Source organism: Raphanus sativus, chromosome 7 (assembly GCF_000801105.2).
Source record: "Raphanus sativus cultivar WK10039 chromosome 7, ASM80110v3, whole genome shotgun sequence".
NCBI lineage: Eukaryota > Viridiplantae > Streptophyta > Magnoliopsida > Brassicales > Brassicaceae > Raphanus > Raphanus sativus.
Genome location: NC_079517.1, coordinates 13,076,399 through 13,101,612, shown reverse-complemented (window position 1 = coordinate 13,101,612; position 25,214 = coordinate 13,076,399). Strand labels below are relative to the sequence as shown.

Genomic DNA, 25,214 nt, shown 5'->3' with positions numbered 1-25,214 from the left:
TTAAAAGCCCAAAATAAAATATCTAATTATTAGATAAAACTCTAAAAAAAATTTTGCCGTAATTTTTTATATTAGTTATTTTATTTTGGTTTGGTTATTCTTCGTATCACTTCAAATTTGGGTAATAGAATAGTCGTTTATTATAAATATATATATTTTCTTTGCAATAGATTCAAAAGACAACAAATCAATGAATCATATATATATTTAGAAGATAAACAAATTTGTTTGGATGACACATAGGTAATTTAAAAGTCCACAAACGAACTTATTTTTATGATAGAAAACCTTCACCTATTTTTAAACTATCATCAAGTAATCGATCTACTAAAATTTGGCAAAGTTAATTAACTTGTTTAATTCTTTTTTACTACTTTTAGTAGATTATTTGTCATATTCCATTCAGTTTAAGGCGCAAAGCTTTCTGTAAATTAATAAACATTTTAAACATTATTCATTTAACGCTGGAATTCATCTATTAAAAAACAAAGCTTATATGATGTCTTAGATTTCGTTAACTTTTGTTTGTAGAAATATAGTAGTAGTAGTAGTAGTAGTAGTAGTAGTAGTAGTGAATGTAAATCTTAGTAAATGTTATTAGTAAAATCTTAGTAATATTATCTTCAAGCTGAAAACAAAAACAAAAACAAAGCAAGACTAGTTTAACAATGTTGACAAAAAAAAGACGTAGTTTAACAAGAAAGAAGAAGAAAAAAAAAAGTCATAGACGGTGGTTGTGTTTCCAGAAACACTTTAAACCATGTCTTACTAATTAAAGACAGTAACGCAAGATATTGACTTAATTAAACACACATTAAATCATATTAAAACCAAACACTTTACTTCTTCTCCCTCTTACGTCTCTTTCAATTTCGCTCCGATCGCTTCTCTCTCGGCTGCGGTAATCCCAAGTTCTCGGGATTCGTGTCTCCTCATGTCAGGCCCTCTCGATTTCGCTAGACCTTGTAAGAAATATATACATCTTTTATCGATATCGGTTATCCCCTCGATGATCTCGCGGTTATGAATTGTAAATTTGAGTTTGTGATCGTTCAGGTTTCGAAGGGTGTTCGAGCAATGATGAGAGAAGAGAAAGGAGATCAGAATTCGAAGTTTCAGAGGACGAGAAGAGGACGAGAATCGGAACGTTTAAGAAGAAAGCAGCAAAAGCTTCGAGCAAACTGAGACACTCGCTCAAGAAGAAAGGAAGCAGCAGCAGCGGTAGGAGGAGAAGCACTGATCGGAACTTCTCTCTTACCATCGAAGACATTCACGACGTCGAGGAACTGCGAGCTGTTGATGAGTTTAGGACTCTACTCCTCTCTCACAATCTGCTTCCTCCAAACCTTGATGATTACCACATCATGTTGAGGTCATCATCTCTCTTTAGTTTGTCATTCTATAGGCATAAGTGTTCGGTTTTGGATTGGGTTTTCAGAGTTTAACCTCTCTCAGACCCTGTTCATATGCTCTAGACGCTAAGGAGAAAGCTCGGACACCTAGATTATTAGATAAGGTTTAGGCGTTTATAAATTATAATATATTATTAAATATATAATGTTTTATATTAAATAATAGTAATAGTTATTATTTATATGAGATAAAATTATTTTTATAAGAATATATATTATAATATATTAATTATTATAATTTATGAATAATAAGTTATATATTATTATATATAATATTATAATTATTTAGACAGTTTAAAAAGTAATCAAGGTTAAAAAGTAATCACCACAGTTTTTTAACGTCTAGCGTCTAAGCACCGCTTAAACCGCTTTTTAGAACCCTGGATTTTATACATGTATTGGTAGGGTTTGGATAACAATATTTCGTCTTCGGTAATTTTATTTCTATCTAAAATTCATTTTTATTAGAATTCATTTTGGGTTGGATATCAGACATTTTAGATACCATATTAAAATAAATCTAAAATTGAGACACTTATTTCGGCTACTAATTTGGATTTTCGAATTTTCTTAGATTATTCTTTCAGGTTCGGATATATTTTATACCATCCTACAAAATTCAGATTTTTCGGTTCGAATCTAAGATTTTGATTTTTCTTTGTCCACAGTATCATGTAATACTTTTAGATGATGATGAGATTATATTGCAGATTCCTGAAAGCGAGGAAGTTTGATGTTGGGAAAACCAAACTGATGTGGACTAACATGATTCAGTGGAGACAAGAGTTTGGTACAGACACTATTGTCGAGGTAATGATTTTAACATATGTGTGTTCGTGTTTTTTTGTGTGTTTTGTCTAATGAGAGTTATTTACTCTATCTGTCTTGTAGGATTTTGAGTTTGAAGAGGTGGATGAGGTTCTCAGATACTACCCTCAAGGCTATCATGGTGTTGACAAAGAAGGAAGACCTGTTTACATTGAGAGGTTAGGAAAAGTCGACCCGGCAAAACTCATGCAAGTCACCACATTGGAGAGATACATAAGGTATCATGTTCGAGAGTTCGAGAAGACTATAAGTATCAAGTTTCCAGCTTGCTGCATTGCTGTTAAGAGACACATCGACTCTAGCACCACCATTCTTGACGTTCAAGGCGTGGTACTTAAAACAAACCTACTAGACACATTGACTATTGTGTAGTGTTTACTAGTGGTCTGCATCTTTCTTACATAGAATTATGTTTTGCAGGGTTTAAAGAACTTCTCGAAGCCTGCGAGGGATCTCATAATCCAGCTGCAAAAGATTGATAACGATAACTACCCTGAGGTTTGAGCTGGCTGCTATTTTCTTCCTTGACAAAGTGTGTGTGTGTGTATGTATGTGTGTGGTTGGCTTTGCTTTTGATTAATAATAAAAACCATGTGATATGCAGACACTACAACGCATGTTCATCATCAATGCTGGACCTGGTTTTAAGCTACTTTGGGGATCGGTGAAATCATTTCTCGATCCAAAAACAGTAACAAAGATCCATGTAAAATTTACCTTCCTTTCTACATATTTATCCAAATATTCACACCTCATATGAGCCATCCATGTGTCTAGGTTGTTGGTAACAAGTACCAGAACAAGTTACTTGAGATCATTGATGCAAGGTAGATAAATTCTCTCATCCCCTGAGGCTTTTTTTTTCCTTTTTATTGTTGGGTTCTCATGACTCCAAAACATGGTTTAACTCCCTAATCATATTTGGAACTTGTTCAGTCAGCTGCCAGATTTTCTTGGTGGCACTTGCACATGTACTGATGAAGGTGGCTGTATGAGATCCGATAAAGGTCCCTGGAAAGACCCTGAGATATTAACTGTAAATCTTTTCTTCCACAACTTATTTTTCTTTCTACCTGTTTAGTTAATGAGATTAATACAAAATTATAATAAGCCATGTAACTAACTGACCTCCTCCCACTTGTAGATGGTTCAAAGTGGTGGAACCCTCTGCAGACATGCATCTATTCTAAACAGCGGTTCCCGTGTGAACTCGTGTGATAAGCCATCTTTTTCCGGGGTAATGGTCTTTACATGGATGCTAAACATGTATTTGATAGTTTCTTAGCATAACATCAACTAGATTTTGACCCGCACGCCCGTGCGGGTGTACTTCAAAATTATATTGTTATTTATTTTTTATGTCAATATCAAAACTGGAAAAAATCAAATCTGAAGAACCGAACCGATCACAATCCGAAAGAATAACACCAAATCCGAACCAAAATTGATTAAATATCCAAACTATTCAAAATTTTGATATTTTGACAATCGAAACCATAACCAATTTGAACTGAAGTATTTTGGATATCAAAATGTATCCAAAAAAGATTTATATACTTATATATATTAATTACTTTTAGTTTTAATGTATATAAAACATCCAAAATATATATGATACTTTTAGTTTGGTTTAAATACTTGAAAATATATAAAAATAGTCAAATATAAATATCTAATATAGTGGAAGTACACTCAAAACACCAAAAATATTTAAGATAGTTATTGATTTTTGATCTAGAGTTTAAACCAAACCAATTTATATGTTAAGTTTAGATATTCTGACATATGTTATCCAGATTTATATGCAATATATTATTTTATTTATAGATTTTAAGAAATTCAACATATAATGAATTTTTTAAAATAATGTAAATGGGTTATCCGAATCCGAACTTAACCCGCAAAGATCTGAATATAATTTGAATTGAACTTTAGAAATATCTAAATGAGCCTGAAATATTTGACCCCAGAAACCCAACCCAAACAGATCCGAAACAAACCCGAATGGATACTTGAACGTCCAGCCCTAGTCATAACTCGAACTGAAATTTAGAAATATATGAACGGAGCTGAAATCATTGACCCCCGAAACCCGAAATCCAAATAGATCTGAAACAAACCGGAATTGATACATGAACACCCAACCCTAGTCACTATTATGTATCATATATATGTCATCATATAATTAATTGTATTGGTCCATCAAATAAATAATCATATAATTAATAGTATTTTATATGTACCATCTTATAAATAATCATATATATTTATACTATTAAAGCAGGATCCTATTAGTTTTTTTACTAAATATACCATTTTTCTTTATTAACATTGCATATTTCATTAAGGGCAATCAAGTAATACTAATAACATATCTATATTGGGTCATTTTTTTTGGATCCAGCCCACTGTCCACATCAGATCTCTCTTGGTTAGGCCATCTGGGCCGATTAAGAAATCAGATCCAATTCTTATTTTTTCTCTCCAAATTCAAATAATTTCTTTTCAACCATTTTTAATATTTTGTATAGTGAACAAAAATTAATCACTTAATAATTATGTTTCTTTTTAATATAATTTAAGCGTTCATAAAAAAATTTGATTTTTTCATTGAAAAGTATAAATCTTTATTAAAAGTATATAACTTTTTTTTATTTAAAAAATTAACCACATAATAAAATTAATTAATCAGAGTTATACCAACTTAATTTATTAAAAAATAAAGTTTAATTTTCTAAAACATAAATACTCATTAGACCTGGACGTTCGGATACTCATTCGGGTACAGATCGGTTCTTTCGGATATCGGGTTTTCGGGTTTTGAAATTAAACCTCATTTGGGTATTATAAAATTTTGGTCGGGTTCGAGTCGGGTCTTTCCGGATCCGGGTAGGTTCGGTTCTCATGCATAAGAACCTGAAAAATAACCAAATAACCAAAGTATCTAAAACGGGTTCGGTTATTTATATTCAAAGTAACCAAAGTATCCGATTCGGTTCAAATTTTTGTATCCAAATTACTCAAAAGTAACCAAAAATACCCATTATATACAGATTTTTTTGGTAAACTTTTATCCAAACTATCATATTTTATCCAAAAATACTCGAAATACTGAAAATAATTACTATAGTTAACTTATAATATTAAATTAAAATATTAAAATAATTATAATTATAATTATAATTATAAAATATATTTTTAGATATATATTCACATTTCGGATATCTTCGGATACTCATTCGGTTCTCGGTTCGGGTTGGGTTGGGTTCGGGACCGGTCCTTTGGATATAGCAATTTAGAACTCATTCGGATATTTATCTCGGGTCTGATCGGGTTCAGGATCCTGACTTTCGGGTCAGTTTCGGGTTGGTTCTTCGGATCCGGATATTGTGCTCAGGCCTATACTCATTTAAAATAAAACACGATAAAGAAAGATAAAAAGCTTAAGTCTTTTATAAAAAAATAAATATATGAAAATATGACATTTACTAAATATTTGTCAATTTAAAAAAGAAAATAAAGGAAAATAAACCCGGACTTTAAAAGCGCGGGTCAAAATCTAGTTATATTCTTAAAGTTTAATGTGAAATTTAAAAACCATAATTTAAGTTGGTATATGAAATTAATAGTTTTCTTATATTTTCCTTATATATATTGAAAACATTTTTAATAATAGTTATTGGAAAACATTTTAGTAAAAATAAAATTTTGAATATATGCATATTTTAAATCAATTTTTGATATAAATAAACTTTAAATTATTATTTTGATTTGAAATATGTATATAAAATTTAAATTTTATCTTATGATTATTTAGACAAAACAATGTTTTAGGTAATTAGATTAGTCCATTTTGTATATTTTAAAACTGATATAATGGATTTCCAATTTTTATTAATAACATAATTCATTACTTCTTTTTTTCTTCTTGACATACTTTTATGCCTGTTTCAAAATTTTAATTTTTTGCATTAGTTTTCTATGAATTATTATTAGTTTTATGATATTTTTTTTTGAAAATTGAACTCTTGAAATTTTTATATTTGACTAAATTAAATAAGCTAATAATACTGTTTTTATAAATTATTTTATATAATATACTATTTATATTTCGGTTTGTGTTTTTATTTTCACCATAAAGAATTGTAAATAAAAAGAATTGTAAATATAATGACAAAATTGTAAATAAAAAGAAATATAGAAAGAATGTTGTTTAATTTATTGTAAAAATAATAGCTAAATATTTAAATAAAAAGAAGTATTAAAAATGTTATTGATTTTTCTAAACAATTATCATTTGTTATTAATTTATTGAAAATACAATGACTAAATGTTTAAATAAAAGGAAGTACACATCTCTACCATTCATATTTCCAAGCATATCTCATATATTCTACTATCTTTGTTTTCAAACAATTTTAAAGATGTAACTAAAAATAGTCATAACTCTATCACAGAATCGTGTTTGATATGCCTATGAATTTATTAAAAAATTATAAGTTTTGTATAAGACAAATTAACTGGTTTAGTTTCAATGTTATACACAAAATATACAACAACCAAAACTATGTTATATAGACATATTATATAGCTAATATGTCGATATCAGCAATATTTTATCAATAACGTTTGTGTGAATTTGTTATTTAGAATTGATTTCCAAACACAGGTTTCCTTTCGGTCATGAAACAATGATAGGGAATGACATTTTTTATAATTTAAAGTTTGTTGTGACAAAACTGGAGAATGGTTTAATGGTTTAGTTAAAATAGATTTAACAATCGTCTGCCAAATACACGTATAATTATTAGTCAAAACGTCAGTGTTTTATGGCCAATGGCATGATTGGTAAATATTAAGAAAAAATCAGGGTTAATTTCTAGTTGTACTTCAGTTTTAATAGATTAGATATTGTCCACTTTGGCTCAGATTAAAGTTAGTGACACCTCAACAGCGGAATCAAGCTCTGAATTAGAAGAGATAGCTTCTCCAAAAGCAAACAAGGAGAGTCATGTTCCCAAATTGACTCCTGTTTGTGAAGATGTAAGAGTTTTTTTTTTCTGTACCTAAGTGAAACCACAGTTTGCATTACTTGACTGCCTGGACTTAGTTGCAGATTAGGACCAATGGTCGATCATATCCTACTGATTCATCAGAGTATGACTCACCAATGGTGGACAAAGTTGTGGATGTTGCTTGGATGGCTAATGAGAAGCCAAAGATTCCTGAAGGTAAAAAGAGTTGAAACTAAATACTAAACTAGATCAATGCAAAGGTTTTACCGAAATGGAATGTGTTGTTTGTGCAGGCCCCAAGGAGACACCCGGTTTGGGAAAGTTAGGACCGGTTAGTCATATCTTGAGGTGGCTAACCACGTTGTTTACGTTTCTCATGTCTTTGGTGGCTCTGCCACAGAGTAAAGAAGAACATTCCCGGTCTGAATCTTCAGTTGATGAACCAATCGCTAGAGAGTCTCGCCCTCCTTCACCGGTTTATTCAACTGTCGGAGAGAGAAACCTCGTTGCTTCTGTTGTGAACAGACTAGGAGATCTTGAGAAACAAGTGGAAACACTGCACTCAAAGCGACATGAGATGCCTAGGGAGAAAGAAGAGTTGCTTAATACAGCTGTTTATCGTGTGGATGCACTTGAAGCAGAGCTCATTGCTACAAAAAAGGTAAGATTTGAATCTCTCAGTTCCATGTTAGTTTTTCTTTCCAGTGATTGTTATAAAAGGAAATGTATTTGTTCTGTATTAACTTCATACTCTTTTATTAAAAAAAAAAAAAAAAAAAACTTCATACTCTCTTTCAGGCTTTACATGAGGCTTTAATGAGACAGGATGATCTTTTGGCTTACATAGACCGTGAAGAAGATGAGAAGTACCATCGGGTATGCTACAATCACTTCTCAAGTTTTTTCACCCATAAATTTGAATTAATAGCTAATATGTCTTTTTGTTGTTGGAAAAAAGCAGATAAAGAAGTTGTGCTGGTGAACAGACATAAAGAGCTTGGATAATGTGCCGGTGAAGAGACATAGAGAGCTTGGATTACTAGCTTGTGAGAGATGGTGGTGGTGGTACCCTGCTTTATGAGTATGTTGGTAAGTTCATATACACCATATGATAGAACAATGTTTTATATACCAAATTGAGGCCCGGTCCATAAGCAAAGGAGAAATTTGATACTTTTGGGGGAATTTCCGGAAGACTATGTTCAGTAGATATTCATCGTATATATTTATTCATTTCAGAGACCATTTTCTCTCAGCTCATGAGCAATTTGAGCATCATCATGAACATAACATTTTCTAACTTACATAAATTAATATATGCATGGATAATAACATGACTACAAATTACAAAGAAATATTTTTAATGCATACGAATATGAAACTTGACCGATTTCTAAGCTCTCACAACTAATTGTGTTGTGGTTGTTAAGAAAAGAGTGAACAAATCAGAAACAAAATGATATGCATAAAATACTCAGGGGGTTCAAAATTATATAATGCAACCATTACAAGGGTGCAAAAGCAATGTCTCAGGAAGAGGGGAAGCCAATAACTGTAGCTGGGTATTAAGCTTTTGGCCCATGCTATTATACAAAAAGACCTGCCGTTCAAACAACGGTAAGACTAGCACGTTGTTCAATATCACGAGCTACAAACAGCACGATGTGTGTTTTAGTTACATCCCACATCGGCTAAAAGAGATGTAGTTGCTTGGGGAGGGAGGGTATAAAGCGAGGCCTTGGCGCAACAAGTTAAGTACTTACCTGGACGGGGTCAACTCGTGATCAAAAAGACGAGTGGCCTAGGCTAGTGACCTCCATTGCACTGCGGAGGGGTGCTTAGCCTAAGGTCTTCCCATGAGGAAGAGCCTGCGTCATTATTTGTGGGAGAGGGGGCCTGCGTTCGCGCGGTCCCTACCAACTATAGTCATAATTTTTCATCTCTCTTTATCTAAAGATTTCGCCATTACAGCCCAGTTTAAAAAATACGGTTTCAGGAGAAAATTAAGCCCATTATCCAAAGCCTAACCAAAATTTCGGTTGGTTTTATATCCTTAACTAATAATCAAAAGAGGGAGAATATTAATCAACGAAAGAGCCATGTTTTATCGATCCGAACCGGGCTTTTATATATGGAGTATTATTTACGCTCAATCCATCGTGAGCTTAAAATAAAATATAGTATATTTCTTGTTTTACAGTGTGTAGAATTCGAGTTTATATAATGATGTATATTACCAGTTAGAATTACAATTTGCTATATTCCGTATTTATTAAAACAATTGTGAAGACGCAGACAAAGAAACGATTAATAGTAAAAAGAAAGATTTCACTTGTGAAATAAAAATAATAATTAATTTGTTGCCAATAATAATAATAATAATAATTTATTTTAACATAAATACGAAAAATCTGTTTGGACTTGAATTTTTATAGGTCCAATTTCTGTGGCCCAAGATGCATAAAGCCTGATTGCGTGTTTTAAATGATGCCTGTATTCCCGTCCCACATCGCTTGCGAAATGATTGAAGTTCAAATACTTGCGCTATAAATAGAGTCTCGCGTGCACTTTCGAAAACCATCTTTGCGCTTGGGGCAATGACGCAGCTAATGAGGTACTAACCGAGGCGCGTCTATTGCTGGTTGAAAACTATTTCCAAACCCCCTCCTAGGTTTAAGCTTGTCCTGGGCCTTCGAGAATTTTTGGAAGGGTTCCTTTCGGAGTAAAGCCCTACAATATGTTAAAGTTAAATTTTTTATTTTGCTTGATTAAAGTTTTTTCTGGTATATGAAAACACAAATAAATTTTCATTATATAATAGGATTAATCACGTTAAGATTTCTGAAAAAAACGAAACTGTTGAAAAGTATAATTTTTTATTGATTCCCAAAAGACTTGCAAAAATAATGTCATAGATGTAGAAACATACGGCCTGCACAACAACTGAATATAGGCATTATGGAGATCCAATAACAAGTGTCACCCAGCAATAAGGTAAAGCAGAGTGTCACTAAAAAAGAGCCATCAACTCAATTGAGACGATGACGGTTATGGCTTCTCACATCTCAGCCTCTCGATCGTCGGCTCTTTCCTTCAACTCTTCTTCGTACCTCCTCCCCGGCACCACTCTCAAGCGACTCTCCGCCGTCTCACTAGTTTCTCCGGCGAGTTTCTCTCCTTTCCGCCTCCGCGTCTCCTGCCAAGCCTCCTCCGTCACTTCCCCTTCTGCTTCCGATTTGAAAGGTTGGATTTTTTGTTACCAGATTTTAATGTAATCATAATAAGAAAATGTGTTTATCTTTATTTACTACATAACCAATTATCTCGTAAAACATGCATGTGTTGTTGTCTGAAGTCAGAACTTGTTTGTAAAAGAATCATAAACTGAAAACATGTTTGTGTTCTGCAGGGAAATCTGGTCTGAAAGACTTTCTGGCCATAGACGATTTCGACACAGAGACGATCAAGAAGATCTTAGATAAGGCTTCAGAGGTCAAAGCCCTGTTGAAGTCAGGGGAGAGAGACTATCTCCCTTTCAAAGGGAAGTCTATGTCTATGATCTTTGCTAAACCGTCTATGAGGACTCGCGTTTCCTTCGAGACTGGCTTTTTCTTGTTTGGTGGACATGCACTTTACCTTGGACCCAATGATATCCAGATGGGTAAGCGAGAGGAAACTCAATACGTTGCTCGTGTTCTGTCACGCTATAATGACATCATCATGGCCCGTGTGTTTGCTCATCAGGTATGCTGGTGAGTTTTGAGGACATGCTAGACGGAAACACCTGGCTTGTTCTAATCGTTAGAAAAAGTGAACTGCATCCTCATGTAGTCATGTGTGTGTGTTTTAATGTCTTGTTTGTGGTACTGGTGTTCATGTTTGAATCCATTGGATTCATCTTTGGAAAGCTGAATGAATCAATCTTAATTCCACTTCTTTTTGCAGGACATTCTTCAATTGGCTAACTACTCGAGTGTACCAGTTGTAAACGGTCTGACAGATCAAAACCACCCTTGCCAAATCATGGCCGATGCACTCACAATGATTGAGCACATTGGTCAAGTCGAAGGGACAAAGGTTAGTTAATCTTTTCGGCAAGCATGCACATTTCTTGTCTTTTGTAAACGGTAAGGTTAAGCAGTAGATGCATTGTATTTGAACTCATGCATATGAGTTATATTTAGTTAGTTACACACTGATCAACAAACCTCAGGTTGTCTATGTTGGAGATGGGAACAATATGGTCCACTCATGGTTATAATTGGCATCTGTTATTCCTTCCACTTTGTTTGCGCTTGCCCAAAAGGGTTTGAACCAGACAAAGAGAGAGTTTTAAAGGCACATCAAGCTGGATTAAGCAAGATTGAAATCACCAATGATCCTAAAGAAGCTGTCATAGGAGCTGATGTTGTCTACTCTGACGTATGGGCCACTATGGGGCAAAAGGATGAAGCTGAGTACCGCCGTAAAGCTTTCCAGGGATTCCAGGTTAACATATATACACAGAATATGAATGTCTCTGATTTAGATGTCTTTTACTTATTATGTTGAAAACTTGCAGGTGGATGAAGCTCCGATGAAGTTGGCGGGTCCAAAAGCCTATTTCATGCACTGTTTGCCAGCGGAAAGAGGAGTGGAGGTGACCAATGGAGTGGTGGAAGCTCCTTATTCCATTGTCTTCCCACAGGCGGAGAATCGCATGCATGCCCAAAATGCGATAATGTTTCATTTGCTCGGCTTTTAAACCCCACTTGTGGTTGCCTTGTCCCACTCACCCGTTTTGCTGGTGTGCCATTTGGCTCTATGTACTTTTATTATTAACCTTAGTTTGAGAAACTTTGATGAAATAATATTGTGGATGGCTTTGCTGGGAATAAAACTAGGGTTTTGTGTTTCCAACCTGTTTTGTAGCTAGAACAAGAACGATTGTTACTTTACTGTTTCAGAACACGTGTTTTGTTCTTTTCTAGCTAATGAGATTTGTTTGTCTCTCAAGTTTTCTCAGTCTCACATGCTTCACTTTCCCAACTCACTTTTTACTAAACAAAGTTTCAGTTGTGTGGAGGAGAAAGAAGGATCTGTCTTATTGTTTCATCTTCTATGTTGTCTTCAAACTGATAATAGAAATATCCTAAAGCTAATGCATCCATCAAAAGGTTCTTATTTTCTTCCAATAAGAGTACGATTTGTTAGTGTGCTTTGACACCTCAAACACAACAATGACATAACCTCCTCTTTGTTTTATGAGCTTCTTGTGACTTCTCAACATCAGCAAAACCATAATTTTTTTTGCTTCGATTAGCAAATGAGAAAAATGAAAGACTTAGGGCATCTGCATCAGTGAACTCCATGGGTGGTGGGGCCTGCGTAAATAGTGATGGATTGGTTCACTGGGAAGAGTCGCTGAGGGGCAGGTTCATCTTCTCCTCTTATTTTTATACTTTTTTTCTTGGGAATGCTGTGACCCCCCCCCCCCCCCCCCCACAAGAGCCTTTAATGCAGATGGCCTTAGGCTCTGTTTTACAATGAATATCAACAGCAATTTTTTAAGTCTCAAAATCAAAGTTCATCAGCTAAACTAAATCTTACATACTCTTCACACTTGGCTAAAGAGGATTTATGCTGCATAATCTTTCAGTTTTGTGTCTCTACAAAAGTAGATGCTTTATTCTTATTTCTTCACAGCACAACTCTCCAACTTTTCACCTGACTGTAGCTGAAGACCGGACCAGAATCCCTCTAACGCCAAGGAAGACAACAACTTATGGTGGGAAGGAATCTACGTTTGGCCCCATGCCCTGTTAAAAAGTAGACAATAAGAAGACTAATGTATCAATAACTTCGTTACCCAGCATTGATGCTACTCTTGAACATCCCTAAGCTCCACAAAACTATGGTACTTTCTCATGTGATACAAGTGTTCTAAACTTAAGGACACAAATCAAAGCAAGGTTGCACAGAAACTACGTTTAGATACAGTAGCTGACTATACCCACCCGATACTGAACACACTAAGAGGGTCCAAAAGATGTGACTGATGTTGTTGTTACTGTTGTTGAATGTCATCCAACTGTGTAAATGCCAAATCACCTCCCGAACTCATCGCCGCAGCATTAGACGGAGTCCCTTTAGCTTCAATGAGCCGCCACATGTACCACGACCCGACCGACCTATACAGACGCCACTTCTCGCAAAGCACCTCCATCTGCGAAGGACGAGGCATCTCCGGCAAGTCATAAAGCATCTGCACACCTTTCCTCACACCGAGATCGTTAACAGGCAACACGTCAAGCCTATGAAGCGAGTTCATCATAAACATATGAACCGACCAAGACCCGATCCCGTTGACTATCGTTAGCATCGTGAAGAGAGACTTGTCGTCCATGCTCAGAATCCCGGAATCCGACAAGATCCCGTTCCGATACTTCCTCACGAGATCGTGGAGGTAGCTCGCTTTCCTACCCGAGACGCCGATCTGACGAAGCTCCTGAGGTGTTAAAGGGATGACGTTCTCCGGAAGCGGGTGTAGATCGAGTTGCCCGCTTTGGCAGCGAGCTGCTGGTAGAGGATGCTTCGGATCAGGGCCAAGAAGGGAGTGTTGAAAGACTCGTACTTTGGCGGTGGGTGGGTGTCGATTAGCGACGCGAGGAGAGGATCGGCGCCGCAGAGGTGGGTTATCGCTGCTTCAAGCTCTCCCTCGCAAGTGAGAGACTTTGCATGGATCCTCGGTGGCTGCGATGGTTTAGGTCTCGGCGGCGGCGGCGTCACGGCGTGAGCATCGTTGTTGGGAGAAAGCTTTCTGATTTTTCGAGGACGGAGGGGGATTTTGGAAGGAGTGGATGATACATTGCTTAGCTCGGTGATTCGTGGGGCTTCGATGGTGGTTGACGAGACGATTGAGCCGGAAACGTAGGCGGAGTCGTCGTTGTTGTTTTGCGGTGGGATTGGATTAGGGTTTTTGGGTTTTGGTGATTGGGGTTGAGAAGGTTGAGGTTCACCCATGTGGAATCGAATTGGATTAGGTTTTAGGGTTTTGATCGCTTGAAGAGAGACGAGGAAGAATTGAATACTTAATCGGAAAATGGACACGGCGGAATGAACTTGCGTCTTTGGCCTTGACTTTGATTTTCTTCTGACGTGCTTTTATCTAGAGTGGAACTCACGCTCTGACGTCTTCTGTATGGGCTTTATAAATTATAATATAAAATATGAGTCCTTCTGCTTTGATAAGCCCAAACTAGTTTTTTATGGGTCTTTTAACTGAGTCTGATTGTGAAAATAGTAAAAAAGTAAATACAAGGTAATTAAGCATTCCCTCTAAAACCCGGAGGGAAAAGTCGTTAATCTTTTATTTTCGTATAATTTGAGAATTAACTGAGTGATGTTTGATGTTTATGTGGTCAACAAAAAAGCCGAAACTGGAATGCTTGGGTTATACACTTATACCCTTATTTGAGAAATAAATAACAATTAAATGCTTTTCCAAGAGTCTTTCATCTATTGTTTTCATATAATTTGAGACTTAACTGAGTAATGTTATGTTTAATTTTATAATAAGGATTAAAGAATAAAATATATAAATGGCGATGGGAAGGACTATTGTACATGTGAGGAACGAGGAGGAAACAAAAGACTTGATCAGTGTTATGTACAGTGCAGATTTATAAATTTTTGTGGTCAGCAGATCGTGGTGATATATTATATACTAATATCAGATCACAAAGACGTGTTCGGTGTGATACGATTCTTTTTTCCTGACCACCTATTAGCTCACATTTCGCTCGTTTTGTTTTTTATTCTTTTATTTCTTTCTACCAAACAGCAAACTAAAAAGGAAAAAGAAAAACAACACAATTTTGATTTCATCTAAAGTCTACCATCTTTAAAAATAATTACCTGGCTTGCTTATTTGGACAAATTTCTGAATAGATCTGTATATTTTGATGGATTTTATATATTGAAAGACAAATCACGGGTACAAAATCTTATATCTAAAATTTTAAGAATATTCGCGATCCTTTCTACTATGTACAGATAATCAATTTAGTGATTTGATTCAAATATTACATTTTATCTATAACTTTTTCAGTTATCCAGTATTTTAGATTTTTAGTGAATATCTGATTTGATCCGTAAAAAACAAAAATAAAAAAAATCTAATAGAAAATAATAATATTACATTGCAAGACTTTTAAAAACTGCATATTTTTAAAAATTTAAAAATAAATGATTAATTTAGTGAATAAATATTATAAAATTATATATATATATATATTCAGGATTTGATCGAATATTTGTTTTTAAAAATATTAATATTCCTGATTTTACTCTCTCAGATAGATATTGAATTTTATTATTTGGGTAATGTTGGGTTTTAAAAATCAATAACCCAAAAAAATCGCAGAACAATATCTTTTCAGTATACATTTTGGGTTGGGAATCATTTTTATCAAATCGGGTTGGATTTAAAAATTTGGATTAGGTTAATTTGTCTATAGTGCTGACAGAGAGAAAAAAGGACAAGAACCTTTTTTATTGAACTACCAAAAGACAGAATCTTTATATTTGTCCAAATCTGTGTTGTGCGTCGACAGTAGTAAATAATAATATTACATTGTAAAACTTTTAAAACTGCATATTTAAAAAAATGATTAATTTAGTGAATAAAATATTATAAATTATATATATATATATATATTACGGATCTGATCGAATATTTGTTTTTAAAAATATTAGTATTTCTGATTTTACTCTCTTTTTGATAGATATTGAATTTTATTATTTGGGTAATGTTGGGTTTTAAAAATCAACTAGATTTTGACCCGCGGTTTCAAACCACGGAATAATTTTTCGAAACAATCTAAATTTATTTGATATAAATTTGTATTTTTTTTATTGTATCTACATTTGGATGTTATAAATGAAACATTATATTGAGTATTTTAAAATCCATCCCGACCCGCTGTTAAATCGATAAATTTTGTGGTCTCATATATAATCCGGTTTAGTTTTTAATAAAAAAATATATTTAAAGTTCCTATAAAACCTATAATAACAGCTAATATCCAGGATCTGGTTATCGGTTGAACTAATAGATGACCCCAATATGCAATCCGGTTTGACTTAAATTATTATAGTTAGATTATTCTAATATATATTCATGAATATTTAGATGAATGATGGATATATAATGAAAGTGATGGTCTAATTTTAATACTATTTTTAATCAAACTAAATTTTCATCTTGTTGTAAGCATAATGAATCAATATTTGAGAGGATGCATATTAAAAATGAAATATATTTGAACATCAACAATTTATATATGTCTATTACAATTTACTAATTTATGTTTGTAAATATAATTTTCATTTATTTAGTAAGTTTACTTTTGTTAGTCACATGTTATTAGATTTTTTGATGTTTTGTTTATGACTTATGTTAAATTTAAAAGTTAATTTGATTAATCGCATTAATTTTGATTTATATTTGTATTATATATTAATTTTTATTTTTATTTTCTTATATATATAATTATATTTTACAACTAATTAAACTATTGACACATACTCTCTTGCATCGATTTATGTTTTAATGTAGTGTTTTATAATATAATTGTGTTAATATATTTGTTGAATTAGTTAATATTTGATAAATATATTGCATGTGTTTAAATAACCCGTAAAACTATGTTCGTAAAAATATCAAGAATAACATGTTTCATCGTATACTAAATATTAATAGTATCAAACTATTACTATTTTTATCATATATATATATATATATGTATGTATATGTATATCTAATTTTAATACTCTAAATATATGAATTATATTTTTATATATTTAGTGAGGGTTTTGAAGAAAATGTTTTTTTTGCATTTGGATTAATATATAGCTGTATATATACAAATTAATAGATATATATCATTATTCATCACATTAATAATTAAAATATAATTAATTTATTATTAAATTTCGTATTAATTAAATTATATTCATTAGTTTAAAAATAATAAATTAGTTAGTTAGCTCCTTAGTTTTAGGCATGATGTATATTTAATATTAATTAAGTTAAATATAACTAATTAAAAGTTACAAATAATTATTTTTCAAAAATAAAAAGATCAAATGATCATGTGGATTATAAATATATTAACAAAATTAGTTGATGTGATTTAACATTATTTTATTTTGCTATAATTTATTACAATTTATATATTACTTTTGGTTTATTTTGAATAAATTTTATCTTTAGTATTCACATTATACATTTAAATACACATATATTTTAAGTCTTGATATGTTTTTATTTTATATCATAACTCTTAACTTGCTTTGAATTGTTTAAAAAACTTGTTTTTATTATATTCTGTATGTGGAATGATAATAAAAACAAAAAAACAAAGTTAAGTATTTTCTTCAAATGTTTTTAAAACATAAAAAGTTTCTTATATAAATATTTAATCAAACCGATTTTCTTTTGCACAGAATGTAGGAATTGGTTGCATATAGAATAATATCTCATTATTAATAGATACTTGTTAGATTAAAAAAACATTATGTGATAATAATTAATGTATTTTTTTAGTTGGACTGTTATAACTTTTTTTGTAGTCCAAAATATAGTCGATAAATATTGCTCATGTTTTAATAGTATTGACTAGATTTTGACCCGCGGTTTCAAACCACGGGATAATTTTTGAAACAATCTAAATTTATTTGATATAAATTTGTATTTTTATTGTATCTACATTTGGATTTTATAAATGAAACATTATATTGAGTATTTTAAAAACCGTCCCGACCCGCTGTTAAATCGACAAATTTTGTGGTCTCATATATAATCCGGTTTAGTTTTTAATAAAAAAATATTTAAAGTTCCTATAAAACTCATAATAACAGCTAATACCGAGGATCTGACTATCGGTTGAACTAATAGATGACCCAATATGCAATCCGGTTTGACTTAAATTATTATAGTTAGAGTATTCTAATATATTTTCATGAATATTTAGATGAATGATGGACCCGAGAATGCTCGTCAAACCTTATGCATGTCGTCACCCAAGTGGAAAGGGTCCTGTGTTTCAATCACTTGAATCCGGTTATAATGAAAGTGATGTTCCATATTTAATACTATTTTTAGTCAAACTAAATTTTCATCTTGTTGTAAGCGTAATGGATCAATATTTGAGAGGATGCATATTAAAAATAAAATATATTTGAGCATCAACAATTTATATACGTCTATTACAATTTACTGATTTATGTTTGTAAATATAATTTTCATTTATTTAGAAAGTTTACTTTTGTTAGTCACATTTTATTAGATTTTTTTGATGTTTTGTTTATGACTTATGTTAAATTTAAAAGTTAATTTCATTAATCGCTTTAATTTTGATTTATATTTGTATTATATATTAATTTATATTTATATTTTTCTTATGTATATGTAATTATATTTTACAACTAATTAAACTATTGACACATACTCTCTTGCATCAATTTATGTTTTAGTGTAGTGTTTAATGATATAATTGTGTTAATATATTTGTTGAATTAGTTAATATTTGATAAATATATTGCATGTGTTTGAATAACCCGTAAAACTATGTTTGTAAAAATATCAATAATAACTTGTTTCATCGTATACAAAATATTATAGTATCAAACTATTACTAATATTATCATATATATATATATGTATATCTAATTTTAATACTCTAAATATATGAATTATATTTTTATATATTTAGTGAGGGTTTTGAAGAAATTGTTTTTTTTCATTTGGATTAATATATAGCTGTATATATACAAATTAATATATATATATATATATATATATATCATTATTTATCACATTAATAATTAAAATATAATTAATTTATTGTTAAGTTTCATATTAATTAAATTATATTCATTAGTTTAAAATAATAAATTAGTTAGTTAGCTCTTTAGTTTTAGGCATGATGTATATTTAATATTAATTAAGTTAAATATAAATAAGGGCTTTTTGCAAAAGTGACTCAAAATTTGAAGTCAAACAGAAAACTAACCTTTTCTTTTGACTCATTTTTTTTTTGAGTTTTTAACCCCACACCTGCATTTTATCTACGAAAATGCTATTAATTTTTTTTTTTTCGAAAATGGCTTCTTTAGTGTCTCAACCTCATCTTCTTCAAGTATTTACAATATTGCCACTGCAATGAATAGTGGGAACAACCTTGTACGAACTGTTTGGAGCTTTTAATGCCCTTTAATGCACGTAAATCTCTTTACACTCTCTCTGTTTCAATTGTTATGAACTAAAAACAACATTTCTTTCACTTTCTCTCCATATTCATCCAAAAAATTCAAGCTTTTGATTCAAAATATGAGCGATGGTTGACAGAGCCATATTTCTTTCGTTTTGATTTACGGTTGCTTTCGTTTGAGGTTGTGGGTGGTTGGAGAAGACCATGTGTGCAAACGAAGTCATCTCACCTAGTTTAAGGTACGAATTTGAATTTTTTCAAAATATGTTCGCGTAGAAGACTTACAAGTAAGTCATCTGTATGTAGAAGACTTACTGATGAGTCTTCTGGTCAAACGGACGACTTAAACTAAGTCGTCCAGCTTTGTTTGTTGAAAAAAAACACTCCAGACGACTTATATATAAGTCGTCTACGAGAAACAGGCTAGTTTTGCATTTGACCGAATCGTGTCAGATCTTTGACTATTTCTGGACGACTTATAATTCAGTCGTCTCTGGGAAAGTTAAAATTTTAATATTTTATTAAACTAGACGACTTACGTGTAAGTCGTCTTAGGTTAGTTTTGTAATTGAAAAATAAAACTTCATAATTTAACTTTTACTAGACGACATAATATAAAGTCGTCCCGTCAGAAGACTTAATTTAAAGTCGTCCGTCCGGGGAAAGCAAAGTCGTCCAGAAATTTTCCTAATTTTCTGGTCAAACCTTGCTTATCCCGGACGACCTTAAATTAAGTCGTCTAGCTGGACGACTTTTAGTTAAGTCGTCTGGAGAAAGTTAAATTTCAAGTTTTATTTTTCAATTACAAAACTAACCTAGGACGACTTACATATAAGTCGTCTAGTTTGAATAAAATTTTGTAATTTTACTTTCCAGAGACGACTGAATTATAAGTCGTCCAGAAATAGTCAAAGATCTGACACGATTCGGTCAAATGCAAAACTAGCCCGTTTCTCGTAGACGACTTCTGAATTTTTTTTTTAACAAACAAAGCCGGACGACTTAGAATTAAGTCGTCCCTTTTAATTTTCAACTGCAAAAGTGACCTCTTTACACGATTTACCTTTAAGTCTTCTGGACGACTTAATTCTAAGTCGTCTGCGATAATGTTTATTGAACTTCTTCATTTTCTCTATGTTTACTAATGTGTTTTATTTTGAATATTTGCAGATGATTTTTAAGTTACATGCAGTGTATGGAGAATGGTTGTTGAGAGATTTCCGTTGGGATTTTGTGGTTGATGATCTCAAAGGAGCAAGATTGTTTTTATTGAATGAAGATTCAACACATGCTGAACTTGTTGCAATGGCTCAAGAAGATTATAGCCTGGACATGAGATCAGTGACTGTGGAGATTAGCTACTCATTACCAGCAGAAATGATGATGACTCCAGGCAATCCTCCCATTCATGTTACAAGTGATAGACAAGTTCGAAACTTGCTCGAGATACTCAAAACGCATAGAGTATGTCTTTGTGTATCAAGCCGCAACAAGGTGGAAACGGTTTCAGAGAAAAGAGAAGAAGCTGGTGAATGGGAAGAAGATGTTGGTGATAATGATGAAGCTGGTGAATGGGAAGAAGATGTTGGTGATAATGATGAAGCTGATGAATGTTTTGAAGATGTTGGTGATAATGAGTCTGTTGAAGATGAAAATCAAGATGGGGAGGAGGAAAATAGGGAGGAGGAAAATGGGGAGGAGGATGCTGATAACACTATTGTTGGTGAAATGGATCAGAATGGTGGGGATTACAGTCTTTATGGAAAGGTTCAAGATGAGGACGAGGAAGATGATGATAATATTTGTTTTGAAGAAATTGAAAAGACATATGCTAAGACAAATGCTATTGAAGGAGGAAAATCAGATTGTACCAGCATCTATGTCAACCAGAGTTTTGTTAGCAAGGATGCACTGCTTTCAGAGCTGCGGTTGACAGCAGTGAGGGGTAAGTTTTCTTTCAGAATATACAAATCAACAAAAACTCTCCTTGTGGCAATATGTCGGGTTAGCGGTTGTGGATGGAAGATCAGAGCGATTGTGAAACATGGGCCAAACACGTTTTGGGTAACAAAGTATGTGGAAAAAACATTTATGCTCAATTGGAGACCGAATCGCTCAACGGAGACACTGTACTCCAAAGTATGTTGGTAGTCTTTTCATTGATCGTGTTGGAATCATTGATGGGATAACTCCACAGCATATCACTGATGCAATGAAGAATATGTTTGGCATGACGCTTGATTACACCATTTACAGAGCACTGTTATATGCACAAAAATTGGTGAGAGGATCAGCAGAAGAAGAGTATTCGCGTCTGCCTTCATATCTCGAGCAAATCTCCATTGCAAATCCTGATTCTATCACGGCTATAAAACTTGATTCTAAAAAAAGATTTAAGTATCTATTTCTCTCTTTTGGAGCTTCTATCAAAGGTTTTAAGTATCAGAGAAGGGTCATTGTGGTGGATGGAACTCACCTAAATGGAAAGTATGGAGGTGTTATGTTAGTTGCAACCGCACAAGATGGCAATTTTAAGATATTCCCATTGGCTTTTGGGATCGTGGATGCTGAAGATGAACCTTCTTGGGAATGGTTTTTCACAAAATTGGCTAGTTGTATATCTCATGACAAGCCTCTGGTGATAGTCTCCGACCGGCACGCGGCCATTAAAAGTGCGTGTGAGAAGGTGTTTCCTTGGGCAACCCGAGGAATATGTTATTATCACCTTCAAGATAACATTGTCAAAAAGTTTAAAGGGAAACATCTCATGTACTTGGTGAAAGGGGCTGCTTATGCGCACACGGTTTACGATTTTGACCGGTACATGGCTGAGATACGGAGTGCAAACCCGGAACTTGCAACGTATTTGGAGAAGGCCGACGCCAGGCTATGGTCAAGGGTTTATTGTAAGGGGAACATGTTCAACATAAAAACAAGCAACATCGCTGAATCTATTAATTCTGCACTGAAGCGAGCAAGAGGATTTCCGATTCCGTTCCTGCTGGAGTTCATAAGGCAGAAGTTAGGAAAATGGTATTGGAAAAGGAGACAAGATGCTTTGAGTCTCCCAACTGAACATAGCCGGGATGTTGAATACTTACTTGCTGTTCGATCAGAGATAGCAGATACGATGACGGTCGAACCAATTGATGGATGGCGTTTCTTTGTCAAAGGTGGCAAAATGGACTGTGTGGTTGTTTTGGAACATGTAAAGTGTGATTGTGGTGTCTATGGAGTGGAGAAAATACCTTGCTCTCATGCTATAGCTGCTGGAACACATGCTGGTTTGCATATCTCCACACTTGTATGTCCACTTTACTCAAAGAATCATCTGTATGCAGGATACTCAGAGAATATATATCCTATCGTGTCACAACATATTGAGGAACGAGAATGCTTTCCTCCAAACGTAAAGCATGGTCCGGGGAGACAGAAGAAATCAAGATGGCAATCTTGGTTGGAGCTATCTAGGATGAGAGGACACAAACCCAGGAAGAAACACAGGGCACAGAGATGCTCAAACTGCAAGAAAACTGGCCATACGAAACCACAGTGTACACAACCAATTGACTAGTTGTCCAGACGACCTAAATTTAAGTCGTCCAGTCTTGATTACCCGTCCAGACGACTAATTGTTAAGTCGTCCAGTGTTTCGTCTACCAGATAACTTTCAAGTAAGTCGTCCAGAAGACCTTCTACTAAGTCGTCCAGTGTATTTTATTTTTAGACTACCTTCTACTATCCCTTCAAGTGTATTTTTTTAGACGACCTTTTACTAAGTCGTCCAGTGTATTTTATTTTTAGACTACCTTCTACTATCCCTTCAAGTGTATTTTTAGACGACCTTTTACTAAGTCGTCCAGTGTATTTTATTTTTAGACTACCTTCTACTATTTTTAAACTACCTTATTTGTAAGTCGTCCAAACCTACCAGATGACTTATTTGTAAGTCGTCCAGCTGGAAAACCATCCAGACGACTTATTTGTAAGTCGTACAGCTGGAAAACCTTCCAGACGACTTATTTGTAAGTCGTCCAGCTGGAAAACCTTCCAGACGACTTACTTGTTAGTCGTCCAAACCTACCAGACGACTTAAATATTTACAAATCTATACAAAGACAAGTTCAAATAAATCATACACAAGTTAGAAAATCTATACAACGACAAGTTCAAATACAAATACACAAATCATACACAAGTTAGAAAATCTATACAAGTTTCACAAAAAAAAAGAAAATCTATACAAAGACAAGTTCAAAGCCATACACAAATCTAATCATACATGCCCACGAACATACCACCATCCTCATTATCTTTCAAATGCTGATCAACAAGCTCCGTCCATATAACCACCGCCATATTATCCCTCATAGTCTTCGCATTGGACCTAGCGAAGTCTTTAGGGCTAAAGGGGACCCCAAGAGCATGACATTCAATGTACTTTACAGCGTACACGCCACAATCACCATTGTTGGCCGTGGGTACATCTTTCAGCCGTCTCTCATATGTGTATCGCTCCAATCCGTATTTGACCCGTAATTCGTCGGTGTCTGCGCACTCAACAAGCATATAAGGGACCATCTCGAGAAAAGGCTCCATTATCTCATCCCATGCTTCTGGTATGCTAGATGAAGGTATGATGTCCCAGACGACTATGTGCCTCTTAGGGATCAATATCCAAATAGCAACCCGATGTTTGTTGTCCAAGTTCACTGGCGCATAGATATCATCAATGTCCTCCCCCCACTTCTTGTTTGATTGGCAAAATGAAGGCATTGATCCGTCATAAAAACTCGACACCCCACTAGGTAGCATTCTTCCTAAACCTTTGTGATCAGGTGCCGATGCTTTGAAGAACATATACTGGCCTCTCCAAGACTGGGAAAAGTTGTGATCGAGGAAGCACATTCGCTCGCTCCGGAAAGCTTGTGGGTTCTCCTGATACCTCTGCCTCAGCACATTAATCCAAGCATCTAAGCTTGAGGAGTAGGCTGTTTCGTTTGAGGAGCAGGCTGTTTCGTTTGAGGAGTAGGCTTTGCCTTTTGAGGAGCAGGTTGTCTGGTGGGAGGAGTAGGATGATTGGTTTGAAGTGTAGGCTGATCCTTTTGAGGAGTAGTCTGTTTGTTACTAACCCCGGTTTCTGTGGCTTGAGGGGTAGGCTGTTTGTTACTAACCCCAGTTTCTTTGGCTTGAGGGGTAGCCTGTTTGGTTAGAGGTGTAGGGGTAGCCTGATTGGTGACACCAACCTTCTTCTCCATAGCTTCCAATCTATCGGACATCTTCCTAATCTCCCTGATGCTTTTCTTAAACCCATCTTTCATCATGTCACCTAAGTCCTTGAACATATTTTCCAACTCCTCTCTGGTCACCCAACTAGCCTCTTCTCTAGCCTCTTCTCTAGCCTCTTTAGGAGCCTCTTTACGAGCTTTCTTCCGAGGTCTCTGATTGTCTTCCTCCTCCTCCTCCACCTCCACCACAACCATCTCTTTGGCTCTTTTCGATGGAGTCACAAACTTAGGTTTTGTACCAGTGACTTCCCAGCAATCCATGGTCCACTTCCACGGTCTCCGATCATACATGACTTTAATGATGTTCTCTGCGGGCACGTCCTCAACCTCATAGTCCCATTTTGGCCACATTTCACTAATGTCCTTCTCAACAAAGTTGATCACGCGGATCTGCAGTAAATAGAAGAAGAATTGAGT

General features: G+C 34.0%; 2 protein-coding genes, 2 non-coding genes and 1 pseudogene across 5 annotated transcripts; 4 read left to right on the top strand and 1 right to left on the bottom strand.

Annotated features, from left to right (window-relative positions):
* The first annotated feature begins 774 nt into the window (after nucleotides 1-774).
* Nucleotides 775-8,500, top strand: LOC108814157 (phosphatidylinositol/phosphatidylcholine transfer protein SFH5). Of its 2 annotated transcripts, none has more exons than XM_018586664.2 (14): nucleotides 775-965; nucleotides 1,057-1,372; nucleotides 2,123-2,222; nucleotides 2,304-2,570; nucleotides 2,661-2,738; nucleotides 2,845-2,946; nucleotides 3,018-3,067; nucleotides 3,177-3,276; nucleotides 3,385-3,477; nucleotides 7,170-7,283; nucleotides 7,357-7,471; nucleotides 7,549-7,916; nucleotides 8,054-8,131; nucleotides 8,217-8,500. In XM_018586664.2, exons 1-14 carry the CDS (start codon nucleotides 935-937, stop codon nucleotides 8,235-8,237), a joined length of 1,833 nt encoding a protein of 610 aa, XP_018442166.1. In that variant the 5' UTR covers nucleotides 775-934; the 3' UTR covers nucleotides 8,238-8,500. The 2 variants fall into 2 exon arrangements, with proteins under 2 accessions (XP_018442166.1, XP_018442165.1); XM_018586663.2 differs by having other exon boundaries at nucleotides 777-965; nucleotides 7,351-7,471.
* Nucleotides 8,501-9,010: 510 nt separating this feature from the next.
* Nucleotides 9,011-9,172, top strand: LOC130498265 (U1 spliceosomal RNA). The gene has a single exon (XR_008937181.1). It is a non-coding gene; the product is annotated as a U1 spliceosomal RNA (small nuclear RNA).
* A 662-nt stretch (nucleotides 9,173-9,834) lies between these two features.
* On the top strand, nucleotides 9,835-9,985 carry LOC130498273 (U4 spliceosomal RNA). The gene has a single exon (XR_008937189.1). It is a non-coding gene; the product is annotated as a U4 spliceosomal RNA (small nuclear RNA).
* A 311-nt stretch (nucleotides 9,986-10,296) lies between these two features.
* LOC108816824 (ornithine transcarbamylase, chloroplastic-like) lies at nucleotides 10,297-11,999 on the top strand. The gene is made up of 5 exons (XM_056991357.1): nucleotides 10,297-10,498; nucleotides 10,665-10,999; nucleotides 11,201-11,332; nucleotides 11,444-11,743; nucleotides 11,817-11,999. The coding sequence occupies exons 1-5, from the start codon at nucleotides 10,297-10,299 to the stop codon at nucleotides 11,997-11,999; spliced, it is 1,152 nt and encodes a 383-aa protein (XP_056847337.1).
* A 1,035-nt stretch (nucleotides 12,000-13,034) lies between these two features.
* Nucleotides 13,035-14,257, bottom strand: LOC108815460 (DNA-3-methyladenine glycosylase 1-like; annotated as a pseudogene).
* Nucleotides 14,258-25,214: the final 10,957 nt, after the last annotated feature.

Bases quoted from the DNA above. Each gene is read 5' to 3' on its own strand.
- LOC108814157 (XM_018586663.2), top strand. From the start codon at position 935: ATGTCAGGCCCTCTCGATTTCGCTAGACCTT. The intron at 1,373-2,122 runs GTCATCATCTCT...ATTATATTGCAG, and splicing joins GATTACCACATCATGTTGAG to ATTCCTGAAAGCGAGGAAGT. The intron at 2,223-2,303 runs GTAATGATTTTA...TCTGTCTTGTAG, and splicing joins GTACAGACACTATTGTCGAG to GATTTTGAGTTTGAAGAGGT.
- LOC108816824 (XM_056991357.1), top strand. From the start codon at position 10,297: ATGACGGTTATGGCTTCTCACATCTCAGCCTCTCGATCGTCGGCTCTT. The intron at 10,499-10,664 runs GTTGGATTTTTT...TGTGTTCTGCAG, and splicing joins TTCTGCTTCCGATTTGAAAG to GGAAATCTGGTCTGAAAGAC. The intron at 11,744-11,816 runs GTTAACATATAT...GAAAACTTGCAG, and splicing joins AAGCTTTCCAGGGATTCCAG to GTGGATGAAGCTCCGATGAA.